Source organism: Rhipicephalus sanguineus, chromosome 11 (assembly GCF_013339695.2).
Source record: "Rhipicephalus sanguineus isolate Rsan-2018 chromosome 11, BIME_Rsan_1.4, whole genome shotgun sequence".
In the NCBI taxonomy this organism is placed as follows: domain Eukaryota; kingdom Metazoa; phylum Arthropoda; class Arachnida; order Ixodida; family Ixodidae; genus Rhipicephalus; species Rhipicephalus sanguineus.
Genome location: NC_051186.1, coordinates 18,055,663 through 18,081,016, shown reverse-complemented (window position 1 = coordinate 18,081,016; position 25,354 = coordinate 18,055,663). Strand labels below are relative to the sequence as shown.

General features: G+C 45.0%; 1 protein-coding gene across 1 annotated transcript; it reads left to right on the top strand.

Moving 5' to 3' along the window:
• Positions 1–9,637: 9,637 nt before the first annotated feature.
• Positions 9,638–24,132, top strand: LOC119373698 (uncharacterized). Its single transcript, XM_037643762.2, has 6 exons — positions 9,638–9,761; positions 11,015–11,214; positions 12,891–13,042; positions 16,357–16,424; positions 22,727–22,813; positions 23,973–24,132. The coding sequence occupies exons 2-6, from the start codon at positions 11,116–11,118 to the stop codon at positions 24,098–24,100; spliced, it is 534 nt and encodes a 177-aa protein (XP_037499690.1). The 5' UTR covers positions 9,638–9,761; positions 11,015–11,115; the 3' UTR covers positions 24,101–24,132.
• The last annotated feature ends 1,222 nt before the right edge of the window (positions 24,133–25,354 follow it).

The following is a 25,354-nucleotide window of genomic DNA, read 5'->3' as shown; positions in this document are numbered from 1 at the left end:
CAGACCCACGGCTTAAGGAGCTTCGCCCCTAAAATTGCGACGTAACACTGTCCAAGGCTACCAGCCTCAACGGCCTATACCTCAACAACGCAAAAGGTGACTTCAGGATCCGACATATCGTCGGCTCTATCAACAGACAGCCTGTCGACAACATGATGGCTAGCAAACATGCCTCTTGACATTGCCTTTGGCCGGGATACCACCTTCATTCAATGCCACAACCACAACAATCACCTCAGGCTCGCCGCTCTCAACGTAAAGTCTGTGCACGCGCATGACCTTGAAAAAGACGCTCTGCTCACAGAAACTGGCATGTTAGCACTTTCTGCTGCCGGGAGTGATGAGTCCACTGTGTCGTCCACAGCAAGCGACTTCATTGTGGGTGCCGAGCCGTGGGCACATATAAGAACGCTGCAACTGAATCGGCGGGGTGTGCGTTGCGCATATCATTTACAATAACAAAGACATTCCGCTCGCCGCGATCTACTTGAGAGAGAGAGAGAGAGAATTAACTTTATTAAAGGTCCGGAAGGGGCCTGGGCACCCTACGGGGGCCGGCCCGGTGGCTCCGCCCATGTGGGGACTGGGAGTCGGAGCTCGCCAGCCACCTTTTGGGCCTTCTGGACGGCCTGATGTTGAAGGGCCCTATCGGGGCTCCTGAGGTGGTTGATCCAGTCTTCCTCGGTGGCAGGAGACCCGAAGTCAGCGTTTAGCTCGGGACACTGCCACAGCATATGATTTAAGTCGCACCTGGGATTTTGGCATTTAGGGCATTCTGCCCTTATATCTGGGAGGTATTTGCTACTTGAGGACTCTCAAGAACCCCTTCCACACATGAACACAGGTTCGTGAAACGCACTTGCGTTTTTCATCACAACGGACAAGTGCAAGCACTACATATCGGCTTACCGCGTCTGGTGTTGTTATAACCATGTTTCTGTTGGCATCGTTACGCAACTGTCACAAACTTCGTATATATAACACCTGTGCGAATCTTAAACATATGGGTGTGCGCGTACCATTTGCACATATCTTTAGCGTCATTTCATAATGTTTCGCTCAATGTAAAAAATTACGCCAGTCAGCTTCTCCCCCGCATGCTTCGCATAACATCGTTCACACTGCACGTGGGATCTGCCGAATTTTTCTGGAGGCGAGCGTAAGCGGGGAACGCGGTGTTCAGAGACAGGCGCGCGTCGCGGAGTTATATTTTATATGGATGGATGCTATGAGCGAGGCCGAGGCTTGGGCTAAGGTCGCCACCCCGCGGTGCGTAAAGGCAATAACAAAATTGCACTTCTGCTATTGGAAACGCGCCGAATGGGACAGACGCGTAGCAACGACGCGTTGCAGGAGCTAATCCCGAAGGCCAGGGTCATGATGCAATACTTCGCTCTACTACTCCCAGACGGCGGCATCACCCCATTATGATATAAAACATTGAGCACAAATAAACGTTTTATAGCATAATGCGTTACTGGCTAGCCCACCTAGCTAACACACTACCCCGCCGACCAAGAGCAACGTGAAAGTGTGAGGTATAAAAGCGCGTTTGTAAAGCTTCCACAGTATGTGATGGTGGCGCAGTGGATAGTGTGCCCGGCATTAGTTGTCGCGGACCGAGAGGTCGTGGGTTCTACTATAAACGGAACTTTTTTTCTTTAAGTTTGTATTTGCCGTCTGTTCGTGTGCATTTCTTCGACCTCATTTTGTCAATGCGTCATTCGAATTACGTCAATGAAGTGTTCGTCAACCCTGGCATAAAATGCTTTCGTGTTAAAATCACGCCTCCAGCTGGAATCGAACCCAGGGATTCAGCATGACAGTCAAGTGTTCTACTACAGAGCCACACCATTGCTTTAAAACGTTTCAGAAAAGAATCCTACATAAGCGTCATGTCAGAAGAACGTCAATTGTAGTCGCAGTGTTAACTGCCCACGTTTATATCAGTGCAGTAAGCATTACATATGCACACTTGTGGCCGCGCGAGCTATAATGAAACTTTGCGCGAGTACGCCTACGACCAATAAAGATGTGTGCAGCATCACACCGTAGCCTGCACTTCGTAGCGATAACACTGATGTCTCTGCTCTAACTAGCACGCTAGTGCACAAAATGCGCCTGGTAAGCGCCCGATATGCGCACAAGTACTCAATTCACACAAAGACGGCGATTCAACTCGTCACGGTAGGCTCATTGCGAAAAATCCAGCGTGTACTGATAATCGCTGACTGCTTCGCATGAAATTGATTCACACAAGGCTTGGGATTTTTTTATATTAAATTGCACACTCTCGACGGGTTCTTGCCATCGCCGTCACCGTCATGTTCCTTGTGTGTGTGTGTGTGTCAGATGATATATATATATATATAAAGCCACAAAGAAAAATAAATCAGAAGAAAAAAATTGGCCGCGTATCTGCGTGCTTCGCTGCAAATGTCGTCTAAAGACGATAGAAGAGGCGCTGCGTGAGATATGGACGCCATCTGGCAATACGTCGGGAAACACGAGTGCTGTGTTGCGGGCTGGTACTCCCGGCGCAGCGGCAGGCGAAGACCGGCGGTGACCAACGCGACCGGTGGGGACGCCGGCCAGCCCGAACACGCTGTTTGGCGCGATGCGCCGAAGGAGAAGAAACGTCCGCACTCAACGAGTACTCTCCACACACTCTTTTATTTACACGTCGCCTGGGTAAAACAGCAATGCCAGAGCGGCGCCCCCTGTCATTCGTACAATGCAATACTGAACCGAAACCGAAACACAACATGAGCTTGGGCAGAGGGCACGGAGGAAGACAAGTTTCAGCGCAGTCGCATTTTCAGCGCAGCTTAAGAAACTAGGGTTGTAACATTGTAGGGCGAGTAGGGCCAGAAGGACCGTCACGACGAAAACCTGCCTCCTCAGTCGTATTCGCTTGGAACGTTGGTGTGGCTTCGCGTTCCCTCCTCCACTCCTGGCCTTTCCACAAAGCTACTGCCTAAGTACGAAGGCCCCTAACGCGTCCTACGTCAAGCATCCCCAGTTAACTATATGATTGAGCCTGTTCAATCATCCACGGGCCGCCGTCGTCCCGGCCGCGAGACTGTTCACGTCGATCGACTCAAGCCGCATTATGACCCACCAGCTGTACCTGTTCCTTAGGTCGCCAGGATGGCTCCTTTTCCGCGGGGGAGTGATTTGTAACATGGTACGGCGCAGACAAGAACGCCTGCGAAAGAAGAAGACGAAGACGGTGGCTGTTGGCGCTCGCGCTTGCTCGGCTTGGAGCGCTGATCGCTTCAGCTGTGGCAATCTTTTAATAAACGCGTTACTGTCTCAACGTTAAACGCATACCATCAAGGTCTTTAAAATGGCGTATCTATGTATTTTCTGTTAAAGGAACACACCGCCTAATGCTTACCTAGTGATGTTGCGCCTCAGATATGCGTAATGTTTGCTTTTTGATCAACAATGTACACAAGTATGAACCTAGTCAGCCGTTCACGATGGCTGGCCCTTGGGCAAGTGGTTCAACTTTGGCCGAGTGGTTGAACCGAGGGACGTGCCGACAAACAGAAAGACAGACCAAAATTTCTGCGTTTAAGTTCCCCAAGAAAGACTATCGTCTTTAAAAAATTCGGAAGCGCGCGACCGGGATTCTGTGAGCCCTCGCTATGCAGCGTTAGACAACTCTACCACGCGCCATGCGTCTTTCGGCATACTAACGGCGAGCTATATACACCATTTACCGCAGGCTGGCACAAAGAGGTCGGAGGTGCCTCAGCGTGTTGACCCGCGAGATGGCGCGAACGGCGCGCTTTAAAGGTCGTCGCCGCCTAGATTTTCTTTCAGTTCCAAAACTGCCCTTGAGACGCGCACTAAAAAGTGGCTCATTTCTGTAACCACTCGCGATGTGGAACGCCGGGCGCATTTCGTCTAATGCCACCGCACGGCAGGAAACGCAGACTAGAGGCTTTTGATGCAGAACTACGATGGTACTATCAATGGTAAGCAATACTATCGATAGCGCTATCGATAGTAAATTCGATGGCATACTATCGATAGTATAAAATCAACAGCGCGAAATCACTGCAGCATAAACTTGCTTCCCTGCGCGCGTGGTACATAGTGGAGCCGGAGGAGCAGGCTGAAGGTCAAAAAGTGGACATACTTTTGTTCTTCACCAGAGTGCTTCGCTGGCGTATGATCATAAAGTCAAACTGTTCAGCTGTAGCGGGAAGAAAGCCGTTGCATGTGGTGGACCTGCGCGGCTTCAAATGTAAATTGCATTTTATGATTTCATAGTAAAAAGATATCAAGTTCGGTAATCGCAAGGTGTAACTGGCTGCTTTTGGACATGAATTTATTCATGGACATATTCCGCCATTTTTACTGCTGAAATAATTTACTTCTGTCGCTAAAAAGTGCTCGTAAGTTAAGTGAGGCTGATAGTAGGCTATCGCAAATATTTGGGCAATATGGCCGGCCAGTTGTATTATCATTATTCACACCACTATCGGTAGTATTGTGACGTGGTTGTAACGGGGAAGAATGCTGTAGCAAGACTGGGAAATACGGAGCTCTTTATTTGGGCGAACTTGTGCCCAGAAAATGTAAACTAAAAATGCAAGCGATACACGCTGCGCACTGATAGCGGCGAGAACAGTCGTCCGCCGTCGAGTACATCAGTCATCAGCCTCCAGCGTCAGATAAATGAGTCATCGAACTTTCTAGCGTTATCGCTGGTGCTCGCGTAAGCTCTCGAATAAACTTGACTATTCCCGTGCTGCGCGTTCTCTTAATGGCAGGATCTCAAACAATCGTGAAGATTCATTTCGGCGCGGTCTGCGTCACACGTTGCTAACAGTCTTTGTGGGTAAAACACGAATACATCACGGCATTCGACTCATTAAAAATACTAGCGGTCTCGTAGGCGTTATGTGCCCATAGTGTACTTAAAAGTATATAAATACCCTAACTAACCTCTACAAACACTCCACAGCTGCCTTGCTTCTCCAGAAGACCAATAAAATCGCGATCGAGGAACGCGTCAAGCAGGGAGATGGAATCTCCCCAATGCTGTTCACTCAATACCGAAGAGAGGTGTTTGAACAACTTGGACTGCGGAGAAAGAGAAATAGAGATTAACGGAGAGCAACTCAGCAACCTAAGATTTTCAGACGACATAGGGCTGTTGAGGAATGATGGGGAAGACAGACAGACAATGAACTTTAATGTGGTCCTGAGGGGCAACTCGGAAAGCCCCCTTACGGGGGAGGAACCGAAGTGCAAAAAAAAGCTAATGCGTTAAATCACGGAATGAATAAAATAAGGCTAAAAACAGAACATGATAAAGCAAAAGTAATCATGAATAGCAGGCAAAAAAAACAGTATTCGCGACTTGCAGTTGGAGTCTGTGTCAGAATGTACTTAGGACAAATACTAACAGGTAAGCCTGCTGGTAACAAGGAAATTGATCGAAGAAAAAAGATGAGTTGGTACGCATACGGCAAGCATTACCTAATCCTTTCATGCAAATTGCCGCTGTGCCTAAAACGAAACGTATACAATCTGCGCCTACTTTCAATTCTATAATAATATCTGGGGTTTAATGTCCCAAAACCACGATATGATTATGAGAGACGCCGTAGTGGAGGGCTGCGGAAATTTTTACCCCCTGGGGTTCTTTAACGCGCACCTAAATCTAAGTACACGGGCCTCAAACATTTTCGCCTCCATCGAAAATGCAGCCGCCACGGCCGGGATTCGATCCCGCGACCTTCGGGTCAGCAGTCGAGCGCCATAACCACTAAACAACCGTGGCAGGGCTACTTTCAATTCTGAGATATAGGGTTCTAATATATTAAGTACCACGCTGCGTGCAATGGAACGCAAAATGGTAGGCGCGGAATTAAGAGATCGGAAGTACACTAATATGAGCCATCATCAAACAGGTGTAGCTGGTATTCTAGCCGATATTTAGCGAAACTGGATGTAGGCTCGCCACGTTATGCGCAGGACAGAGAACCGGTGGTCAATTAGAGGAAAGCAGTAGATCCAAAAAGAAGGGAAACGTAGCCCAGGACAGGAGCGAGTTACATAGAGTGAAGAAATAAGAAGTTTGCAGGGGTAAATTGGAGTCGCCTCGCGTGAGACAGATCGAAACGGAGATCATTGAGAAAGGCCTTTGTCTTGAAGTTCACATAAATAGGCTGATAATGACGATGACTTTTTATTGATATTGATGGTGATCACCTACACTCCAGTATGATCACAATACTGTACCTCATCGAGACAACCACTTCTAAATTCTGTACTACGCCTCGGCCCCCGCGCAGTATGAAAACTATTTTGATTTAGTTTTCTTTCTTTCACCGTTGTGTCTTTTCCTTACAAACTTCCTTTCTTTTTCGCTCCTAACATGGCTCCTCTGCTCTTCTTAGAGTCGATGCTTGCTTGCTTATTTATTTATTTATTTATTTATTTATTTATTTATTTATTTATTTATTTATTTATTTAGTGATCTATAGTACCCTCAGGGTATGCACATTAGAGGGGGAGGGACATGTTACAGAATAAAATTACAAGAACACATGGTACGACATAAAAGAACGAAACTTGTACAGTTTACAGAACATATATATGTATATATATATATATATATATATATATATATATATATATATATATATATATATATATATATATATATATAATCATGCAAAACAGATGAACTATCAAAGCGTCAACAGTGTAGCAAAGACTTTACCGATAAAGATAACCCGCATGTAGTTGATGTTAAAAAACAAAATGTCCGGCAGATCCCAGCATTATGGGAATGAATGCATTGCGAAGCAGCCAGCAAAGAGCTGCAACATCGCCTTGTTTGTCTTTGAGGGAAATGAAGTCATTCATGTTATGGCATCTATTCCAGTATATATCGTATGTTTATCATGCATGCATACGGGTATTTACAATATGAAATAAACCATGCTAATGAAACGTATATTCTGGTACATATAATACATAACCTGCCATTTATGTTCGTTACGAACTGATTTCTTACCATACCAATTTTATTATATATCCAGTTAACAAAACAGCCGGAAGCGGACCAAGACAGTGGCATATAAATCATGCCTTACATGGCATGCACGTCATGATTTTTATGTATGCCACCTGTCATTTATGTTCGTCATACAGTCACGTCACGCAATACCAGTTTTGGTGTATGTCAAACTAGCGAACCGGCCGCGAGTGCACCATGAGTGTGCATGTAAATCATGAAATGGATGTCATGATTGTCATGTCACCACCTGCCATTTATTTTCTTCATGCAGTTACGTCACGCAATACCAGTTTTGGTGCATATCAAGCTAGCGAACCGGCTGCGAGCGCGCCATGAGATTCCCATGTAAATCATGCCCTACATGACATGCATGTCATGATTGTCATGTTACCACCTGTCATTTATGTTCGTCTTACAGTCACGTCACGCAATACCAGCTTTGGTGTACGTCAAGCTTGCGAACCGGATGCAAGCGCACCATGAGTTCGCATGTCAATCATGCCGTACATGACATACATGCCATGATTTTCATGTATATCATCTGTCATTTATGTTCATCATTCGTCATACAGTCACGTCATGCAATACCAGTTTTGGTGTATGTCAAGCTAGAGAACCGGATGCGAGCGCACCATGAGCGTGGCATGTAAACCATGCCCAGCATGACATTCGTGCCATGATTGTTATGCTACTACCTGTCATTTATGCTCGTCATACAGTCACGTCACGCAATACCAGATTTGGTGTATGCCAAGCTAGCGAACAGCCGCGAGCGCGCTATAAGTGCAGCATGTAAGTTATGCCCTACTTGGCATGCATGTGAGGATTGTCATGTTACCACCTGTCATTTATGTTCGTCATACAGTCACGTCACGCGCAATACCAGTGTTGGTGTATGTCAAGCTAGCGAGCCGGATGCGAGCGCACCATGAGAGTCGCATGCAAATCGTGCCATACATGACATGCATGTCATGATTGTCATGCTACTACCTGTCATTTCTGTTCCTCATACAGTCACGTCACGCATTACCAGTTTTGGTGTATGTCAAGCTAGCCAACCAGCCGCAAGCGCACCATGAGCGTGGCATGTAATTCATGCCCAACATGACAGGCATATCAAGCTTCTCATGTTACCACCAGTCATTTATGCTTGTCATGCAGTCACGTCACGCAATAGCAGTTGTGGTGTATGTCAAGCTAGCGAACCGTTTACGAGCGCACCATGAGCGTGGCTTGTAAATCATACCCAACATGACATGCATGTCATGATTGTCGTGTTACCACCTGTCATTGCTGTTCACCATACAGTCACATCACACAGTACCAGTTTTGGCGTATGTCAAGCGAGCGAACCGGCCGCGAGCGCACCATCAGCGTGCCATGTAAATCATGGCCTACATGACATGCATATCATGATTGTCATGTTACCACCTGTCATTTACAATTGCCATGCAGTCACGTCACACAATACCAAATCTGGTACATGTCAAGCTTCCGAAACGGCAGCGAGCTTCCTGAGGTCATGTCATGTAAATCATACTGTACATGCCACACATATCATGATTTTCATTATATGACCTGTCATTTACGTTTGTCATACAGTCAGGTTATGCCATACCAATATTGGTTTACATCCCATTAACGAATTGGCCAGGAGAACACGAAGTCGTAGACAGACAGACAGACAGACAGACAGACAGACAGACAGACAGACAGACAGACAGACAGACAGACAGACAGACAGACAGACAGACAGACAGACAGACAGACAGACAGACAGACAGACAGACAGACAGACAGACAGACAGACAGATAGATAGATAGATAGATAGATAGATAGATAGATAGATAGATAGATAGATAGATAGATAGATAGATAGATAGATAGATAGATAGATAGATAGATAGATAGATAGATAGATAGATAGATAGATAGATAGATAGATAGATAGATAGATAGATAGATAGATAGATAGATAGATAGATAGACAGATAGATAGATAGATAGATAGATAGATAGATAGATAGATAGATAGATAGATAGATAGATAGATAGATAGATAGATAGATAGATAGATAGATAGATAGATAGATAGATAGATAGATAGATAAGCTCAATGTTGCAGAAGATTGCTAAGAAATGCTTCGCATTTGAAAGAAGCTAGAGAAAAAGAAAACATCACATATAAATAAAAAAGCAGAATCAAACAGTCAAAAATATAAAAAAAACCAAAGCGTCATGTCTCGGTGGTAACGGCAGCTGATTGTGGCGGTAGATTCCATTCGGGGGTGGTTCTTGGTATGAGTGTATGCGAGTAGGTTACGTTTCTGCAACGATCGTTACCGATTGCTTGTTTTCCTTCCTAATTTCTCATAGAAGACTCCCATGCCTCCTCGTAACTGAGTTCGCACTTTTCCTATTTCTAACTGAACATCCTCATAACACTCTTTTAATTCCTCGTTGTCATGGACGCGCGCTGCAGCGTTGTACTGCTTTCAGGTTATATCTTCTATTTATTTTATCTTGGCGCTTGCTACCCTAAACTGTAAGTTTATTATTTCGACTGTCGGTCTCCTCCAGCTCATTCGATCAAGCTCTCGGCACAGGTTGCAGGCAGCTAGTGAACTACCATGAGAGGTGGGTCGAAGTTGGAACTAGTGAATGACAATCTAGGACTGATGAAATCAGGTCTTCAGAGTGTCTGCGATAACGGTAAGCCCATTAGTCGCAGCATCTGTGGAACGATATCCTTTTGGTGGTCCTCAGGACATCATCAAAGATGTGGCGCAATCATTAGATCCTGTTAGACACTAGCATATCTGTATGCTTATTCAAGGGACATCTGCCTCAGAGTCAGGGAACGCACGCAATGACCCACATTAAGGGATAGCATGCGAAGAGCTCTGTGAGGCCTCAGTGCAAATTCGCCTCCCGAAGGCACGTTGTTATAGCGGGTTGGGTGTCACAAAACACACAGTAGGGAATCCCAACACCACGAACAGTCGGCTCACACAGAAGAACTTGTTTGCGGAATTCAGCAAGGATGTCCGTGCATTGACAGCCTAGGAGAAACCCCGTCACTGGCATGCAGAACATGGGGGCAGAACGAGAAACAGATGATGACTAGTACGAGCTGCCAGGCTCGTAGCCAGAAATTTTATAGGGGAGGGGGGGGGTGCTTGGTGAAAGCCTTGAAAAACAACTATTTTGATCATTTTTTTCTGTAAAACACCCCTCCATCGGAATTTCGGGGGGGGGGGGGAGCTGCCCCCCCCCCTGGCTACGGGCCTGCCAGCTGCTTGTCAGCAGTGAACATTGATAGCAACGTTCTACTCATGACTACGGTGTAATCTGCTATGCTCAGTAGGGTTACACGCTACCACAAGACACAAATTGCACTTATCTATGTCTAGCAAAACTGGCCACTGTGTAAAGCCTATTCAGGCACAAGAGATTACTACAGTCGGTTGCTGACCGAGCCGGTCAGCAACCCAAAGGATGCAAGTGATGTTGCGAACAGGAGACGGAGCTAAAACATAGCGAACAAGAAAAAGGAAGCGAAGCGGAGAGCTGATGATAGACGGGGAATGTGGAGATTATGCGCTAAATATATAGAGCAGAACCGGTTAAGCCGCGCACCACGTGGAGCTTTCTTGAAGGCTCCACGAGAACGTGTAAAAAACAACAAAGTGGAGAACTCTAGCAGGGCATCCATCTCGCGATAAATGTGCACTGGGCGGCTCGTTTTGTATGCTTTTCATGCCCCTTGACTGAATCTCTCAAGGGGCACTCGTAACGCAGATAAGACGCCAGTCAACAATGTGCTGCCTGCTTGGTGATCCAATAACGCAGCAGATGCGAAGGAACCGGGAAACCACACCGGCGAGACGCCGATTTAAGCATCTTCGAATATCCGTGGTCTTCTCTCCACTCTTTCCGACAGACTTCTTTCTTTTTTCGCCCAGAGGGGTACAAAGGCTTTCGTATAAAAGGCATGCGGTCGGTACGTTCTCACCAATGGTAAAGCTTTGCTGACTGAAGCGCGAACACAACACAGAACATCGAGATGGCTTGGCTGAAGCTAGCAATCGGCGTTGTGCTTTTTGGACTTGCTACGGCGACTCCTACACTGAACCAGCAGCGGGAACGGGTTGATAGCTTTCGGGTGAGCATTCCTTGAAATATACTGTGCCCTGCAGGGCTTTCTTATAGTAGTCACAGTAATAAATATGTGGCCAATGTTGCATAAAATAAGCATGACCCTTAAAAATGGCAGCAGTTTATGCGCTTTGTTGTTATTAGGAACTTTGTTTCGTTGTTGGTTCGCCTTATATAACGCTATATGATTAATTTCTTGTAACAATCATTATTTTTCGCTGCTAATAAGTGCGATGTGTTCTCCTGCTGTTGCTGCCATATGGAAATGTTACCGAGGAAAATCTGCAAGTGCATGAGGATCTCTGTCTTATCTACTGTTGTCTTAAGATGCTTCATGCTAACAGAGCATAGAAAAAACTACGAAAAAATGCTGCGCCGACGATTACTGCCCGGCGCTGCTGAATAATGGGTAGACGTGGTGGAATACTGAACCTATATCAACACTGCCTTCCGGCCGTCTGTGCTGCCGGCGTTAATGTAGACATAAGACCCTATCCTATACCGGGATATTACTACGATTTACGCCATTCTGCTGCAAGGACATTGAAGCGTAATGTAACAGGTAGAAGAAAGGCCACCCGTACTTTTTGTTTTCACCAACTATGTCAACAGACTTTTTTGACAAATTAGTAATATTTTTCTGATTATATGGATAGAGAAAATTGAATAGTATGTGGCCATGTGAGCCTAGCGAGTCCGTTCTCTAAACTCTAAATCACATATTGAAGAGCAACGGTCATGCGAACTAGCATTTACTCACGTGAGAAACTTGCTAGCACAAGTATTACTCCCTGGGTGTTATTGAAGCCCTTTATAAATGAAAGAAAGGGAATAATTGTATAGGGCAATTAGCGGTTAAAGGAGGAGGGCGGTTCACAATTAGAGCACTGATTTATTGTAGGAGCGCACCATAACTGCAGTTGCATATCCATGCCCTGTTGTGACCTTTCACGAAAATGACACTTGCAGTTTTAAAGCGTTGAAAAATGAAAATTCACTTTGTGTGCTCGTGTGCAGCCCATTAGAGCATCACTTGCTGTTTACCACGGAGCATGATTTTGCACATAATTGTAAAGCACCTGAAAAAAGTAATATCCGCTGAGCAAGCTGCGAAGCAGTGGCGTTCATTGACACCACCACGTCACAAGCCAGTGCACATTCCAATAATACCAGTAATGCAGCGTCAAATATTTGTTTAACACGCTATTTTAAAGAATAATCCATAGCTTTTGAAGGCTAAAAGTAGTAAAAAGCGGCAAAAAGAACCGATTCTGAAAGCTTCAACCTCAGGAGTTTTGTGATCCACATTCAGATACAGGAATACATTCTTTTGAATGTAGCTTTGTTCCTAAACAGTTACTCTGCTCCACCATTAATTAAGATGCTCGATAAAGTAGCTCTCCATAGCTATGTTTCGTGGTTTGATTAGCTTATAAAAAGTCTCCCGCTAATTGGAACATCGAAAAAACACAACATTAAGAAACATGTGAATGTGCATCAGAAAAAGCGCAGTAGTTTCGTGAGTGCAGTTGGCGATAATGTCCTATTTCTCAACATCACTACTTGCATGACCTGAAAATGCGTTAAGAGATCGTGCGTACGATTCTGGTGGTTCTGGTTTTATCGAACCTGAATGCAAGCTTTCTTCAGCAAAATTTGCTGTTTTTATTATTTCGTATGCAGATGATAGGCGCATTTCCTAAAGTCGTCGCCATCTCCACGTCTACAAATGATTCTTCCTTCAAGTGTCTGAGTGCCATACGTACAAACTATGACGGGGAAGCCAAGACAGCTACGTATGTATGGCCACTAAGAGGACACGGAGGTACCGAAAGGTAAATTCACGTCCTCTGATTTTGACAACTGCGAGAACATCTTTTATTGCGATAGCAATTATATGGACAGTCTCGGCTGGTTCTTGCCGTCGCCGTCACCGCCGTCATGCACCGTAAATGTATAAGTATGTATATATATATAAATATACAAAGTCCCAAAGAAAAATAATTCAGAAAAATGCTTCCGAAGCGCGGAATCGAACCAGCGACCTCTCGCACTGCAGCGCATGGCGCTAACCACTGTGCCACAAAGCGCAGATCCTTCAGGTAGCTAACGGCGAGAGGTATATACACACCCTTTAGAGCTAGCAGGACTCAGAGATGGCAGGCGCTTATAAGCGTTTCTTCATTACCAGTGAGATGGCGCGAGGAGCGCAACGGGCGCATTTAAAGGTCGTCAACCAGCTCGCTCGCTTCTCCTAATATTGGCGCAGGGAGAACCTTGCCCTTGCGCTGTCTGCCAGCGCGGTAGTTGCTGCCAGATATTTCTGCAGCGTAGCAGCGCGTCCATCAGGGGCCGCTTTTCTTGCTATCTCATTCATTGCTTCGCCCTTGCGGCGAAACTGTGACTTTTTTTCTTTTTGCCATCGTCCTGTAGTTCTGGATGTTATTTTTGTACCTAATCGTAAAAAAAGCTGCTGTTCGACGATACTTCTACTACACCCCACCGTAGGAGAATGATTGCGTGCTACTGTTAAGAACTACATTGTTTCGGAACTGTTCAGCACTACCTTTTAACAGATATCTGTTTCAGACAACACGTTTTCAAAAAAGAAATTATGGCAGATTCGCATTAGTGGCGCCAAGCCTGAAGGAAGAGCGCAGCTGGGTGGCCTTCTTTGTTTCTTTTCATTGTTTCTTGCTACTTTTTTCCCTCTTTCTCTGTTTCTTGCGCCTATTTGTTGTGTCTGTTTCTTTCGAGTTCTTTTTTTTTGTATTTCTTTCTCTCTCTCTCTACCTATTGCTTTCTCTTTCTCGCTCTTTCTCTTTATTTCTCTTTGTTATCTTTATTTCTCACTCTTTCTTTGTTTCTCTTTATTTCTCTCTTTCTTTTTCTCTCTCGCTATCTGTTTTTTCTCTTTTTTTCTGTCTGCTTCTTTCCATATCGTCCTCTATTTCTATGTCTTTCTCCGTCTTTCCACCTTTCTTTCTTTCTCTGTCTCCGCTTCTTTCTCTCTCTTTTATTGAAGACCATCGCCGCAGCTAGACAATATGCGCATGAACACAAGACAACTGATCACCAACAAGAAAAACAACTAACAAAAGAGCTAGGCGCGAGATACACCCCCGTGACAACACTAGCATGTGGCAAAAGAATTCGCAAGAATGTCCGAATGAAATGTGGCGCGTAGGTGGGCGCGCAGTAGACTACGTAAAACCGGGAAAGAAGATAAACAGGATAAAACTACAGGCTAAAAAAAGAAGCAGACTACTAAAAAGAAATACGGAAGTAGAAAGCGCGTTTAAATGTGGCTACTCATAAAACGCACTTCCTAGTTTAAGTGGGCGACTGAAGCGACGCTCACGCGCAAGTCGGATCCAGCAATTTTAATCAAAGCGGCTTCTAAAACCTCTCGCTCTAATTTGGTGTCTCCGTGACCTGCCACATCTGTATTCTTCAACCGTGGGTAACAACCGCAACCTTTACAATGTAAAGCGAAGTTAGACCCCTCTCCTGACTTCGAGCACCTGTAGTGCTGTCGTAGCCGGTGATTAAGGCACTGACCAGTCGGACCCAAGTAAACATGACCGCAGCTTAATGGAATTCTGTACACGACGGAGTCTGTGCACTCTATATACCGATATTCGTGTTTGGTAGTGCAGCGTTTTCTTGTTTGGGTACTCGTCACGCGTCTGCACAGTTTAGCTAACTTTTCTTTTCCTCTGCTTTCACTTTGTCTCTAAGAGACTTACCCTTTCTCTTTTTTTGGTCATATGAGTCCATCCTACGCACATGGTGAGACGGATGTCAAGATTTATCAAGTGTATTGGCATTAATAACTCATTTCACAGTTAGCGCTCGTGTGCATTGCGTGCATGTGCTTTGCTTTGTGCGCCTTTTTTGTCGCACTTAATCATAGCCAACAGATAATGGAGCCAAGGAAGGTATAGGGGACGTAAATTTAACTGTTTTAAGTGTATTGTAGTAAGCATGACATAAATGTGAAGAAAGTAACGTGGATGAAAACAGAACTTGCCGCCGGCAGGGACCGAACCTGCAACCTTCAGATCGCACTGTCATTTTACAGTGCAATCACGCCAACTAGGACAGCCTTCTATCTCTTCGCTTTAACTCAGGCGTTCTCATTGAAACACACAATAATAGAAAAATCGCCTTCTTTTCGGTAACCATTGAACTGAACTGAAAGACGTTAGCTCTATATAAAATAAATCAAATAACATACTGACTTCAGCATGCAATTTTTTTACTCTGACTGTCAGCTAAAAATGTGCTCAACTACAAACGAAAAGCAACTACTAGGCTAGAGTTTCTGTTACTCACTCATAAAATCGATATTACAGTTTTCTGAGCTGCAACTAAAGATACAGCTATGATGATACCTCTCATGTTTCATACTCCGCTCTGCAATATACCGTGAGTCTGAATGTAGAACATTTGCGAAAGCTCCTGTGAAAGCTGCAGTAATTCTGCACAAGCAGTGAGTTGATGCGCCCGTTTTGTACGCTATCATGCTGCAATATATGTTCATGCTATGGCGCCATCTGTTCTTCATGCAGAGCTACAAGTGTCGTGCTTCAATTTTCTAAAGCTTTTATTTTTCGTGACGATTTTCGTGAAAATCGGAGGCCGAAAGTAATTAAAGTGGTTCCTGCATTCACTCGAATTCAACTTTCTATTTTCGTTGCCACGCATTCAGTTTACATTCGACAGGCACAGCTTCCACGACAATATTCCTGCATTGTACGTGCATTTGTGCAATGAAATTCGACTGGCTGTTCACAACATCCCCTCGCCCTGAAATAACGGGAAATCTTCGCTTCGGCTAACGTAGGATTCCTAGGCACATATTTCATAGACATTCTTACTTATCACAGGAAGAGAATGGTACCCGTCACTGTCTTCATTTATGAACTACATGGAACTTAGCTTAATAAAATGAAGCACAAATTCTTGCGAATGAGGTTCGATTGCCTCACTGGTACATTTCGTTTTTTTTTTTTCCGGATCACTGTCTGTGGATTGATTGAACAGATAAACTGCTGTTCTTCTGCGCACAAACTACGAAATGATTATCGGTTTCTCCTCTGCTTGTTCAGCAATTCAGTACTGTACTTTTTCTTTCTTTGTCCAGGAGGAATGTCACATTCACGATTACGCCCGGAGACGTTTCAGATGAGACGAAATACTTTGTTGATGATGGTAAGCGCAACATCCTTCTTGGTAACAAATGACAAGGTACCAAGCTCATCTCCTGTGAGCAAAAAATATTCAATTTGGTATGACGTGTGAACTAAACAAATAGCCATAGTTTTTTATGTATTATGCAGCCGTTCTAGCTTGGGGTGTCTACATGTATATCTGTTTAACCTCCACTGTAGCACACTCTAAAACTTGTATTGTAACGCACTAGGATTCATCTGTGTCTTGTGCCGTAGTATCAGCCCGTTTTTGATCCTAAAAGTCCTTTGTCGCCTCTTGAATATTGGTGCTGCGCTCCGTGCGCGCGCTGAGTCGACTAAAGGAAACCGAACTTTGTGCCACAAGGAACAGTAGAAACCAAGCTTACACAGCAAACAAGGTCATGTTGGGGCACTGAAAGGCTTGGCTTTGTCGTGGAAAGGCACGAACGGCGGGCCGATCAATGAAGCGCGTCGTCATAGAAGCGGTGAAAGCAACTGCTCGTTCAGTACTTGATCCTGGTAGCAGATGATTCGAGTAGATACAATGCACTCCGAGGAACACGGTTCCACATAGTCCTCTGGTTCAGACAAGCCGCCGTGGTCAGTACATACGATACGGACGAACTTCTTGTGTCTGACAACTAGGGTGGTGGTTGGTCTGACCTGCTTGATGAAGATGCGATCTTCACCACCATCGTATATAACGAGGTGTAAAAGGCAATGACCTGCATCGGCGCGCGCAACAACACGAGACCTATAGCTGGCCGAATATAGCACGGGCACTCGCCATGATGATCTGCCGTAAAAATCACCCTAACGTCGTAAATTAGTACAAGTGCAGAAATGAAGTGAAGTGCACTGGGCTGATCAACGTCAGAAGGGCCAGGCACATAGATATTTGAGCCGTACAAGGCCCTCGCAACTGGTGGTGCCAGTTCATCCCACAGCATGGCGCCCAGACTAAGCAGCACGATGTCTAAATACTCGATTCTTTCAATGAAACAGAGGTAGATATGGCGAGAAAAAACATCATTTATCAGTGCACGCGTTCCTAGAAGCCATCTAAAGAGGGATGGTAGGCGTTCTCCTGTCAGAGGCAGCAAATAAGAAATCTCGCTAATTACAGGAACCGGTGGTTTAGAAGCTATCATTGAACAATTCAGAGTGAGTGATCAAAAACCTAATTGTTGCGGATGAAAAGGTGCGGTATATTTTGTTCTCTTATTGGCCACCAGACATGTTTCGGCCCAGTGACTGAATTTTCAAGGTGCAGCCATTAAACAGTAGACAGAGGCGTAGCAAGAAATTTTTTCGGGGGGAGGGGTTCAACGATACTTTATGTATGAAATTTCGGGATGACTGGGTTGAACCCCCTCCGCTTCATAACGGCGCAACAAGGAAGACGAAAAGACGAAAGATCACACGAACACAAGCGCCGACTCACAACTAAAGTTTATTTCATATCACAGAGCAGATATATACACACACGTGGCTCTTTCGTCTTTTCGTCTTCCTTGTTGCGCCGTTCTGAAGTCATGCATCTGTACCAACTCGCCAAATTGTCAGTGCTATTGAACCCCCCCCCCCTCCCCCCCATGAACGGTAGCAAAAGACTGACGATGGTCAAACACACGCCGTAAAGAAACGAGCTCAGGGGAGTGGAAAATAACGGCTCTGCATCGTAGTGTGCGTGACGCTGAAGATTAGTGCACGGTCTGCACAGCCGCACCAAATCCTCTAAAGATCTAAAGCTACCCACCCATTACAAAGGACTCAGCCGAAATTCATCATCCTCAGCAACAGCCACAGCATCAACAGTGTATTCAACAGAGCATCACCACACATTGCCCTAGAGACGAGTAGTGGATGCTCCACTACATCTCAAAATTACGATGAATGACGGCATACTTGTTGGGTACTTCGAAACTGTACTTGCCCTAGGCGCCCAAAGGGAATCTATAACGGCTTCAGAGGCCGCTCCTCTAGCTTACGCTGTGAAAGTGCACATCGTACTTGCCTATCGTGGCTTGAAGATGTAGGAGACGGGCTGGACGCTGAATGAATTCTCTTGATAAAATTTCTATGCCAACTGCTTTTTTTCGGGAGTAAAACATGGAGTAACTTTTGATAGACAACCGCGTCTTGGGGCCGTACTGCATAGAGGAGTTGAATAGTGTAGCAGAAAAAAGATGCAGAGATCAGCACGACGGTGACCAAGCGAAATCAAAATTTAAGCTTCTGAGGCTTTCTGTAAAACCCTTACTTATATTCTTACTTTACATTCGAGCTCTTTGTGCGTGGTCAGCACTATATTCCTGCATATATGTGAAGTGAGAAGTCTGAATGACCACGTTAGCTTTGACGCTCGCCGTTGTATTTGCACTCACTGTGGAATTTGCCGCAGTCAGCGGAAATAGAACAGCGAGTGTTGAACGCGAGAAATTGTGTTCTTTGCCCGGATGCGCCAGTGGTATTTGAGTGACCATCGGAATGTAGAAGCGCCATTTTGTCGTACTGTCGGCCCATTAAGAAGGAGGTGTAGAGGCTAAACAAAAATTTGAGATTCCGGACAGCGTGCATCTCATAGCCTGATTACAGCAACGGAATGTCGGATCTATGCGGGTGTTGCGACGCAGAGCTTTTCTTCGTGATTTCATCACTGTTCAATTATATGTTTTATCGCCGAAACGGGGGTGACATCGCACGTTTCTTCTCATTGCACAATGAATATAATCGAATTGTTCACAGGATTCCCCGAAACCCTCCTTGTGTGCCTTAGTTTGTCGTTAATAAGGTTAACGTATATCACGTTGGCGCTGACGTTCATCTGAATTGTCTAGAAGGAAGGACATCGTGCGTCAGATATTGGGACTGCCCGGTAATTCTCTCATTGAAGTCATCGTACAAGTTCGTTTCAATGAGTGTTCACCAGTTTATAAGTATTACCCCTGGAAAATTCGAAAAGTCTACCCTAAAAGCTGTATTTCCGAGTAGCATATTTATTTTGAGTTTCCTTCCTTACCAAGGAAGATGCATTTCAGAGCGTTCGGAAAGATGTTATCCTATTCAGAACTGTTTTTATCCTACGCATTACGGAATAAAATACTTTTTTGCAAAATCAGTCTGACGAAATGTGCAGACTTTGTGTTAGGTTCGCATTAATGCAGCCAGGCGACGTGATTCCTTCACCGAAACACATTAAATGGGAAACTGAATTGCACATTGTAACGCGAAAGAGTACACTAATGCGAAAGCGAACTACACGTCATTGGTCTGTGCTCGCGCCTTTCTTAAGCGAGTACCGAGCGAGGTTCTTAAGCGAGTACCGAATAGCACCTCAATATGTCCTATATACATCAGACTGTGAGTCCGCGCATGCGTCTGGCCACACTGTGCCGTGTAGTGGACAGGCAGGTACACAGCAAGGGTTACCGCAAGTTCTCAAAGGTAGCATTCACAGCCCCACACAAAAAAAGAAAAAAATAATATATGAAAATTCTTTCAAATGTACCCGGCGATGAACGTCCAAAAATGTGGGACTCGTGCAAATTAGTTAACATACAAATTTTGAAACAGTAGCGTGTTTCTTAATACATTCACTTCGCTCGTGCAATTGTCGAATCGCAGCCCATCACATTCAAAGGTATACATCCATTTGATATCACAGGGTAAGGGACCGTGTGCATATGTGAGCCATGAGCCATCAAAATGCCATGGAAATGCAGCATCATTTAGGTTTTCTTTTTGTAGCAAAACTGAGTTTTGTACACCGGATTACAAGAATAACGACTGGGGCCACATGTTTTGTTAGATGCTTCGGGAAAGAGTGAAAACTGCTGTCACTCTGAACATTAGTTGAATGTGGCTGGGCCTCATCATCCCGCTGGCTGCAATTCGTCAGTTGGAGCATTTCTCGTGAATCGAATAACAAAAATCACGCTTTTGTGTGGTATGTAATTAGCCAATATTTCGTGCATTTATGGACGTCCGCCGCACGTGATAATTTATTTGTGAATATTTTTTCAGCTCGGGTACACTATCCTGAAGACTACTCTTCCGCATTAATCGTGAAAGAAAAACTAGCGATATTATTACGCGTTTTTGATAGCGTCTGGGTGCGAAAATATCCGAAAAACGCGTGAAGTTTGCACTAAGTTGCGCAAAGTTTGGCGATGCGAAGCTCAGGTCCATCGCCGCTCATAGTCCCCGCCGACTGACACGTCTATATTCGACATGCGCGGCTTCCTCCTCAGGAGTGCGCACTTTCTTAGGATGCCCCATGGCTGTCTCGGCACGATCGGGTGCTGCCAGGCTATGCACTGTAGAGCGGAGCTTGCCAGCGGTGTCTCCGTCGGTGGGCCCGGCTTAGCTACCGTGCGTTCGCGTCTTGGCCAGGGGGTGCGGTATCTGGTCGCGATTTTGCTTCCCCTTTCTTTCTATCTCATTTTTTTTTACAGCGAAAGCTGTTATAAAATCAAAACGGCTGTTTTTGGCGCCGTAGATGTCTGCCGCCATTGTCCGTAACCGCTATCACGCGAAATAAAAAAACAAAATAAACAATATCCAGGATGGAAGGGGTTTCGAACCTGGGCCCTCTGCGTGGGTGTCCAGTATTGTACCTCAGAACCATGCCGGTGGTTGAAACGGATATGCAAAAAGACCCGATACAAGCTTCATGTCGGGAAGGAACCACATTAACATGTGTAATATAGCGTGGTAGAAGAGTAAAATAACAACCAGGCGTCACGCAACGCGAATTCTGTAACTACGCGTCAATAATGCGAATTGCGCAACGAGTGGGTTGTTGAATGCTTCCAACCCATTACAAAGGGCTCTGCCATAATTCTTCATCGTCATCAGCCACAGCATCAACAAAGTGCACATAATGCCTTACAGGTGTTTAGCGGGTACCACGGTTTTCCGCCGAATGACGAAAAATAGTATTGTGGCTGCTTACCTACTTCCCAAAAATTACTACGGTTTTAGCGTAGTGGGTTCCTCGCAAGTACTCTTCTATTGGTTGCCAAGGAAGCCCATAAGGCTCCCATGATCCATTTCCTCAGGATCTCACGAAAGTCTCCCCCCTCTCTCTCTTTCTCACGTTAATGTACGTTATATAGCGTGGTGGGAGAGTGAAATAACGACCGGGCGTCCCACAATGCGAATTACGTTACTAGTGGGCCATTTAAAGCTTCCAACCAATTACAAAGGGTTCAGCCATAATTCTTCGTCGTCATCAGCCGTCGCATCAACAAAGTTCACATAATGCCTTACAGATGTGTCGCTAGTACCTCGCATCTCCGCAGAATGACAAATAATGGCGTAGTGGGTGCTTCCAACTTCACAAAAATTATGATTTATGGCGTAGTGGGTACCCTGATAATGTACTTGTACTAGTAGCCCCGAGAGAGTTTATAACGGGCTCTAGAAATGCCGCTCTTCCAGCTTTCGCTGCGACTCTACTGCGCTTTCCGCGCAGGCCTGCCTGGCAGTTTTTTCTCTCTCTCTTACGTTGATGTTCTGTCCTTCTCTCTTTCTGCATTTCTTCCTCTCTATTTCCCTCTTTCTCATTGTTTCAGTGCTACGCTTTACTCTATCCCCTCCTCCTTTCCCTTCTCCCCAACGCTTCTCTCACCCTCACTTCCCTTTCCCACCCCGTTGCTACATTGTACTATAGAATTCTATGCTATGCCCCGCTAGTGTGCCTGGATAGCCGCGTGGTTAGGACACTCGCCTTCGGATCGAGGGTACGCGGGTTCGAATCCCGCCTCGTGAAGAATTGTTTTTCGGCATAAATTTCTCTCTTTCTCTTTCTCTTTCTTTATATCTTTCTTTCTTTCTCGCTCTCTGTTCCTTTCTCTCTTTCTCTGTACTCGCTCTCTGACCCATCAGCATTATTACAGGCCACGCTGAAGCGGTAAATAGTGGGATTTGGCCAAATTCTGTGGCACATACCCGTTTATTATGTACCGTGACGGGCTATGACGACAGAACACGCTGACAGCCCGAGCGCGTAAGGTGCTTCGCACCTAATAATGCTTTTTCTAAACGATCAGCGGCTCATACATGCGCAGTGACGTATCCCGAATCACAGCACCAATGCAAAAAGTTTACTAATGCGCCGTGTAATCCCAGCGGGACATCTTGGTCAGCGAGTGTTGTGTAAACTCTACGCAATGACGCATGTTGATGGGAAAGCAGTTGCAACAAACATAACAATTGCCAGTTACAATAAACGTTATGAGCCGTGTACTGAAGTGCAAACTGGCATGAATCACTCGCTGTCTAGTAAACGAATGTTATGTTTTCTTGTGTTTCCAGACAACAGTCGGGTCTACACAGGCTACCACCACTACACCGACTACCAGAACTGCATGGTTATGACAGTCAAATACCGGGAACACGATCGTAAGATGCTTTCTTACCTTCTTCCTAAACGATTAAGGAATTTTGGCATATTCTTTACAGTAGTTATGAATACAAATCCCATGTTTCTAGTCACGCAAGCGAGTTACTGTAGCTGTTTTGTATTGTATGAAAGGTTTCAGGTGGCGACGTCATTTAGCTAACTCGCGTAAAGAGGTATTGCAAATATCTGCAAATGCCGCCGAGAAAGCGATATCACTAGGAAAACATCAGATGGTAAGAAAGTAGCGATGGAGTCAGAAAGGCTCTATTTATTTGCAAAATATAGGTCGTATGCTAGAAAACGTGCACTTTCTAAGTAACGTTTACGCTCTGCATATTACTAAACAAACGAATGAACTAGTTCACATGCTAGAGGTTTCATTTTGCTTTATCACGGCATTCGCACCGAGAAATCACGACAAATGCGACCGCTCAATCCTTCGAGAAGTGGGTTGCAGAATTCTAATCTTTCAACGTTTCTGCCTTCAGTTTTTTCTACGGAACATGTGTGCTGGTCATTCTCACTGCAATACAACACCTTTTCTTCATTAAGTCCTGTTGTAGTCTCCACACGTATTTTCAATGTGGGATATATATTTTTACACCTATCACAACATATATCTTCAACAATACTGATCTTTGTCAGTTCAGTGTTCTTCCATACATGCTCTGCAGCTTCAGTCGAATGTCAACAGGCTAGGCATAATACTGCTGCCTTTCAAATAACAAGGTTCACCTAGCGCACTAGCGATTATATATTCATCGTTAAGTGCCTAAATATTACGAATACTTGGCACATAACTTGTTGAATAAAAATTCCTAAATGGTGCTAAAGGTGTTAAGTGCAGGCACGTAGCCAGAATTTTTTTTCCGGCGGGGGGGGGGGGGGCGGCAAGGCCTAATTGTTCGAAAGAAAGTCTTTCCATGGCAAAAAGAAAAAAAAAGTTTCCCTGGAATACAGAAGGCTGGATGAATTTCGGGAGATTGTTGCCTACGTGCCTGGTTAAGTGTAATGTTTACTGCAAGTAATGCACTGGTCGACAATAGATCAATGCATTAGATGCACGTTAACTACTTTGTGGTTTTATATGTCTTATCGCTACACACTACAAAATATGCGGCGGGGAATATTTTATTATGCTTGATATTTTTTTTCCAGACTGCTTGCTATGGGTCAAGAGGTCTGTAGCTCATGCGGTTCCTCAGAACTGCCTGGACAACTACGAAGCGAAGTGTGACGTCAGAGTACCCATCTTCGACAATGATCTGTGTCACGATGACGAATGAAAGGAAAGTTAAAGGAAAACTGCTACCCAAAACCAAGCTGGACACATAAAAATGTCGAGCTTAAAAAGTGTGTCAACTCAAGAAATTTTGTCAATCCCTGCTTTGACATGTTCTAGCATCGGAGAAATTATAAAACGATCATCGGAATGAGTTTTAAATCGCATAACAATAATAAAGCTCAGTTTTAATTGTCTCTCATCCACACTGGACGTGCGATTCTCACTTCTGCCTTGTCATTATAGCCTAAATTTGGCCCTGTGTCTGTGCTTGAACAGATACGCACACTTCTACGAATAGGTAACTGCAGCCGCTCTTCACTTGCCATAGCCACTGCCCCCCCACCCTTTTTTTTTGATCCAGCGACCACGGCATGCGTGAATGGCCCAGTTACACTAAAACCCCAACCATTCTCAGAAATGTCCCTAGATGTTTTCGTGCCAATGAGTAATGACACGAAGAGGCAAGAAGCAATAGGTCGCCAATGAAGAAGTGGGCACCACAAGCGACTCTGCCTGGAAGAAGAATTAAATTACTCGACTTAGGACCACAGCTTCGATAGCGCGTCGAGCCGTGGGGCAGCGATGCAGTGATGTTCCGTACTCGGTAGCAGAATGCCCATTCTTGGAGGCGGATGTTTTCTACTTTAGGCAACTTTTCCCCGCTATAGTTGCCAATTTTTGTACTAGAAAAACACACATGAACATGCATATTTATGCATGCTTTTAGAAGAGCACATTAAAAGCATTGATGTTATTAAGAGCAAACTCCTGAAACAACAGACACGCCTTACTATAATGGTTGTACATGGGAAGACTGAAAGTTGGGCGAGTTGGTGATAAATTATGGGAAAAAATAGCGCGAAAACGGATGGGACCAAGAAAGGTAACACAGTACAAGCGGTGACTCTCAAATGGTGATTTATTAAAATATTGCCACGCGTGTTTCTCATTATCACTTTTGCCGTATTCGGTTTTCGCCCACAAAGACTGTCAGCAACGCTCAGCGCAAACCGCGCCTCATTGTTCGAGAAGCTTCGCGATTGTTGTAGATCGTTTTGTTAAGGATTGCGCGCAGGCCGCGAACAGCCTAGATTATCCCAGAGCTTGCGCGACCACCAGTGATAAGACTGGAAAATTCGACGTCACATGTATAAATGCCGACGCACTTCACGACTTGTCAATTGATCGACGGCCGATGCTCTGTTCGCCGCTATCAGTGCATACCGTGTGTATTGCTGTAAATTACCTTTCCGTT

Coding starts and splice junctions, on each gene's coding strand:
- LOC119373698 (XM_037643762.2), top strand. CDS start 11,116: ATGGCTTGGCTGAAGCTAGCAATCGGCGTTGTGCTTTTTGGACTTGCT. Junction 13,043..16,356: donor GGACACGGAGGTACCGAAAG/GTAAATTCACGT, acceptor TTCTTTGTCCAG/GAGGAATGTCACATTCACGA. Junction 16,425..22,726: donor GAAATACTTTGTTGATGATG/GTAAGCGCAACA, acceptor TTGTGTTTCCAG/ACAACAGTCGGGTCTACACA.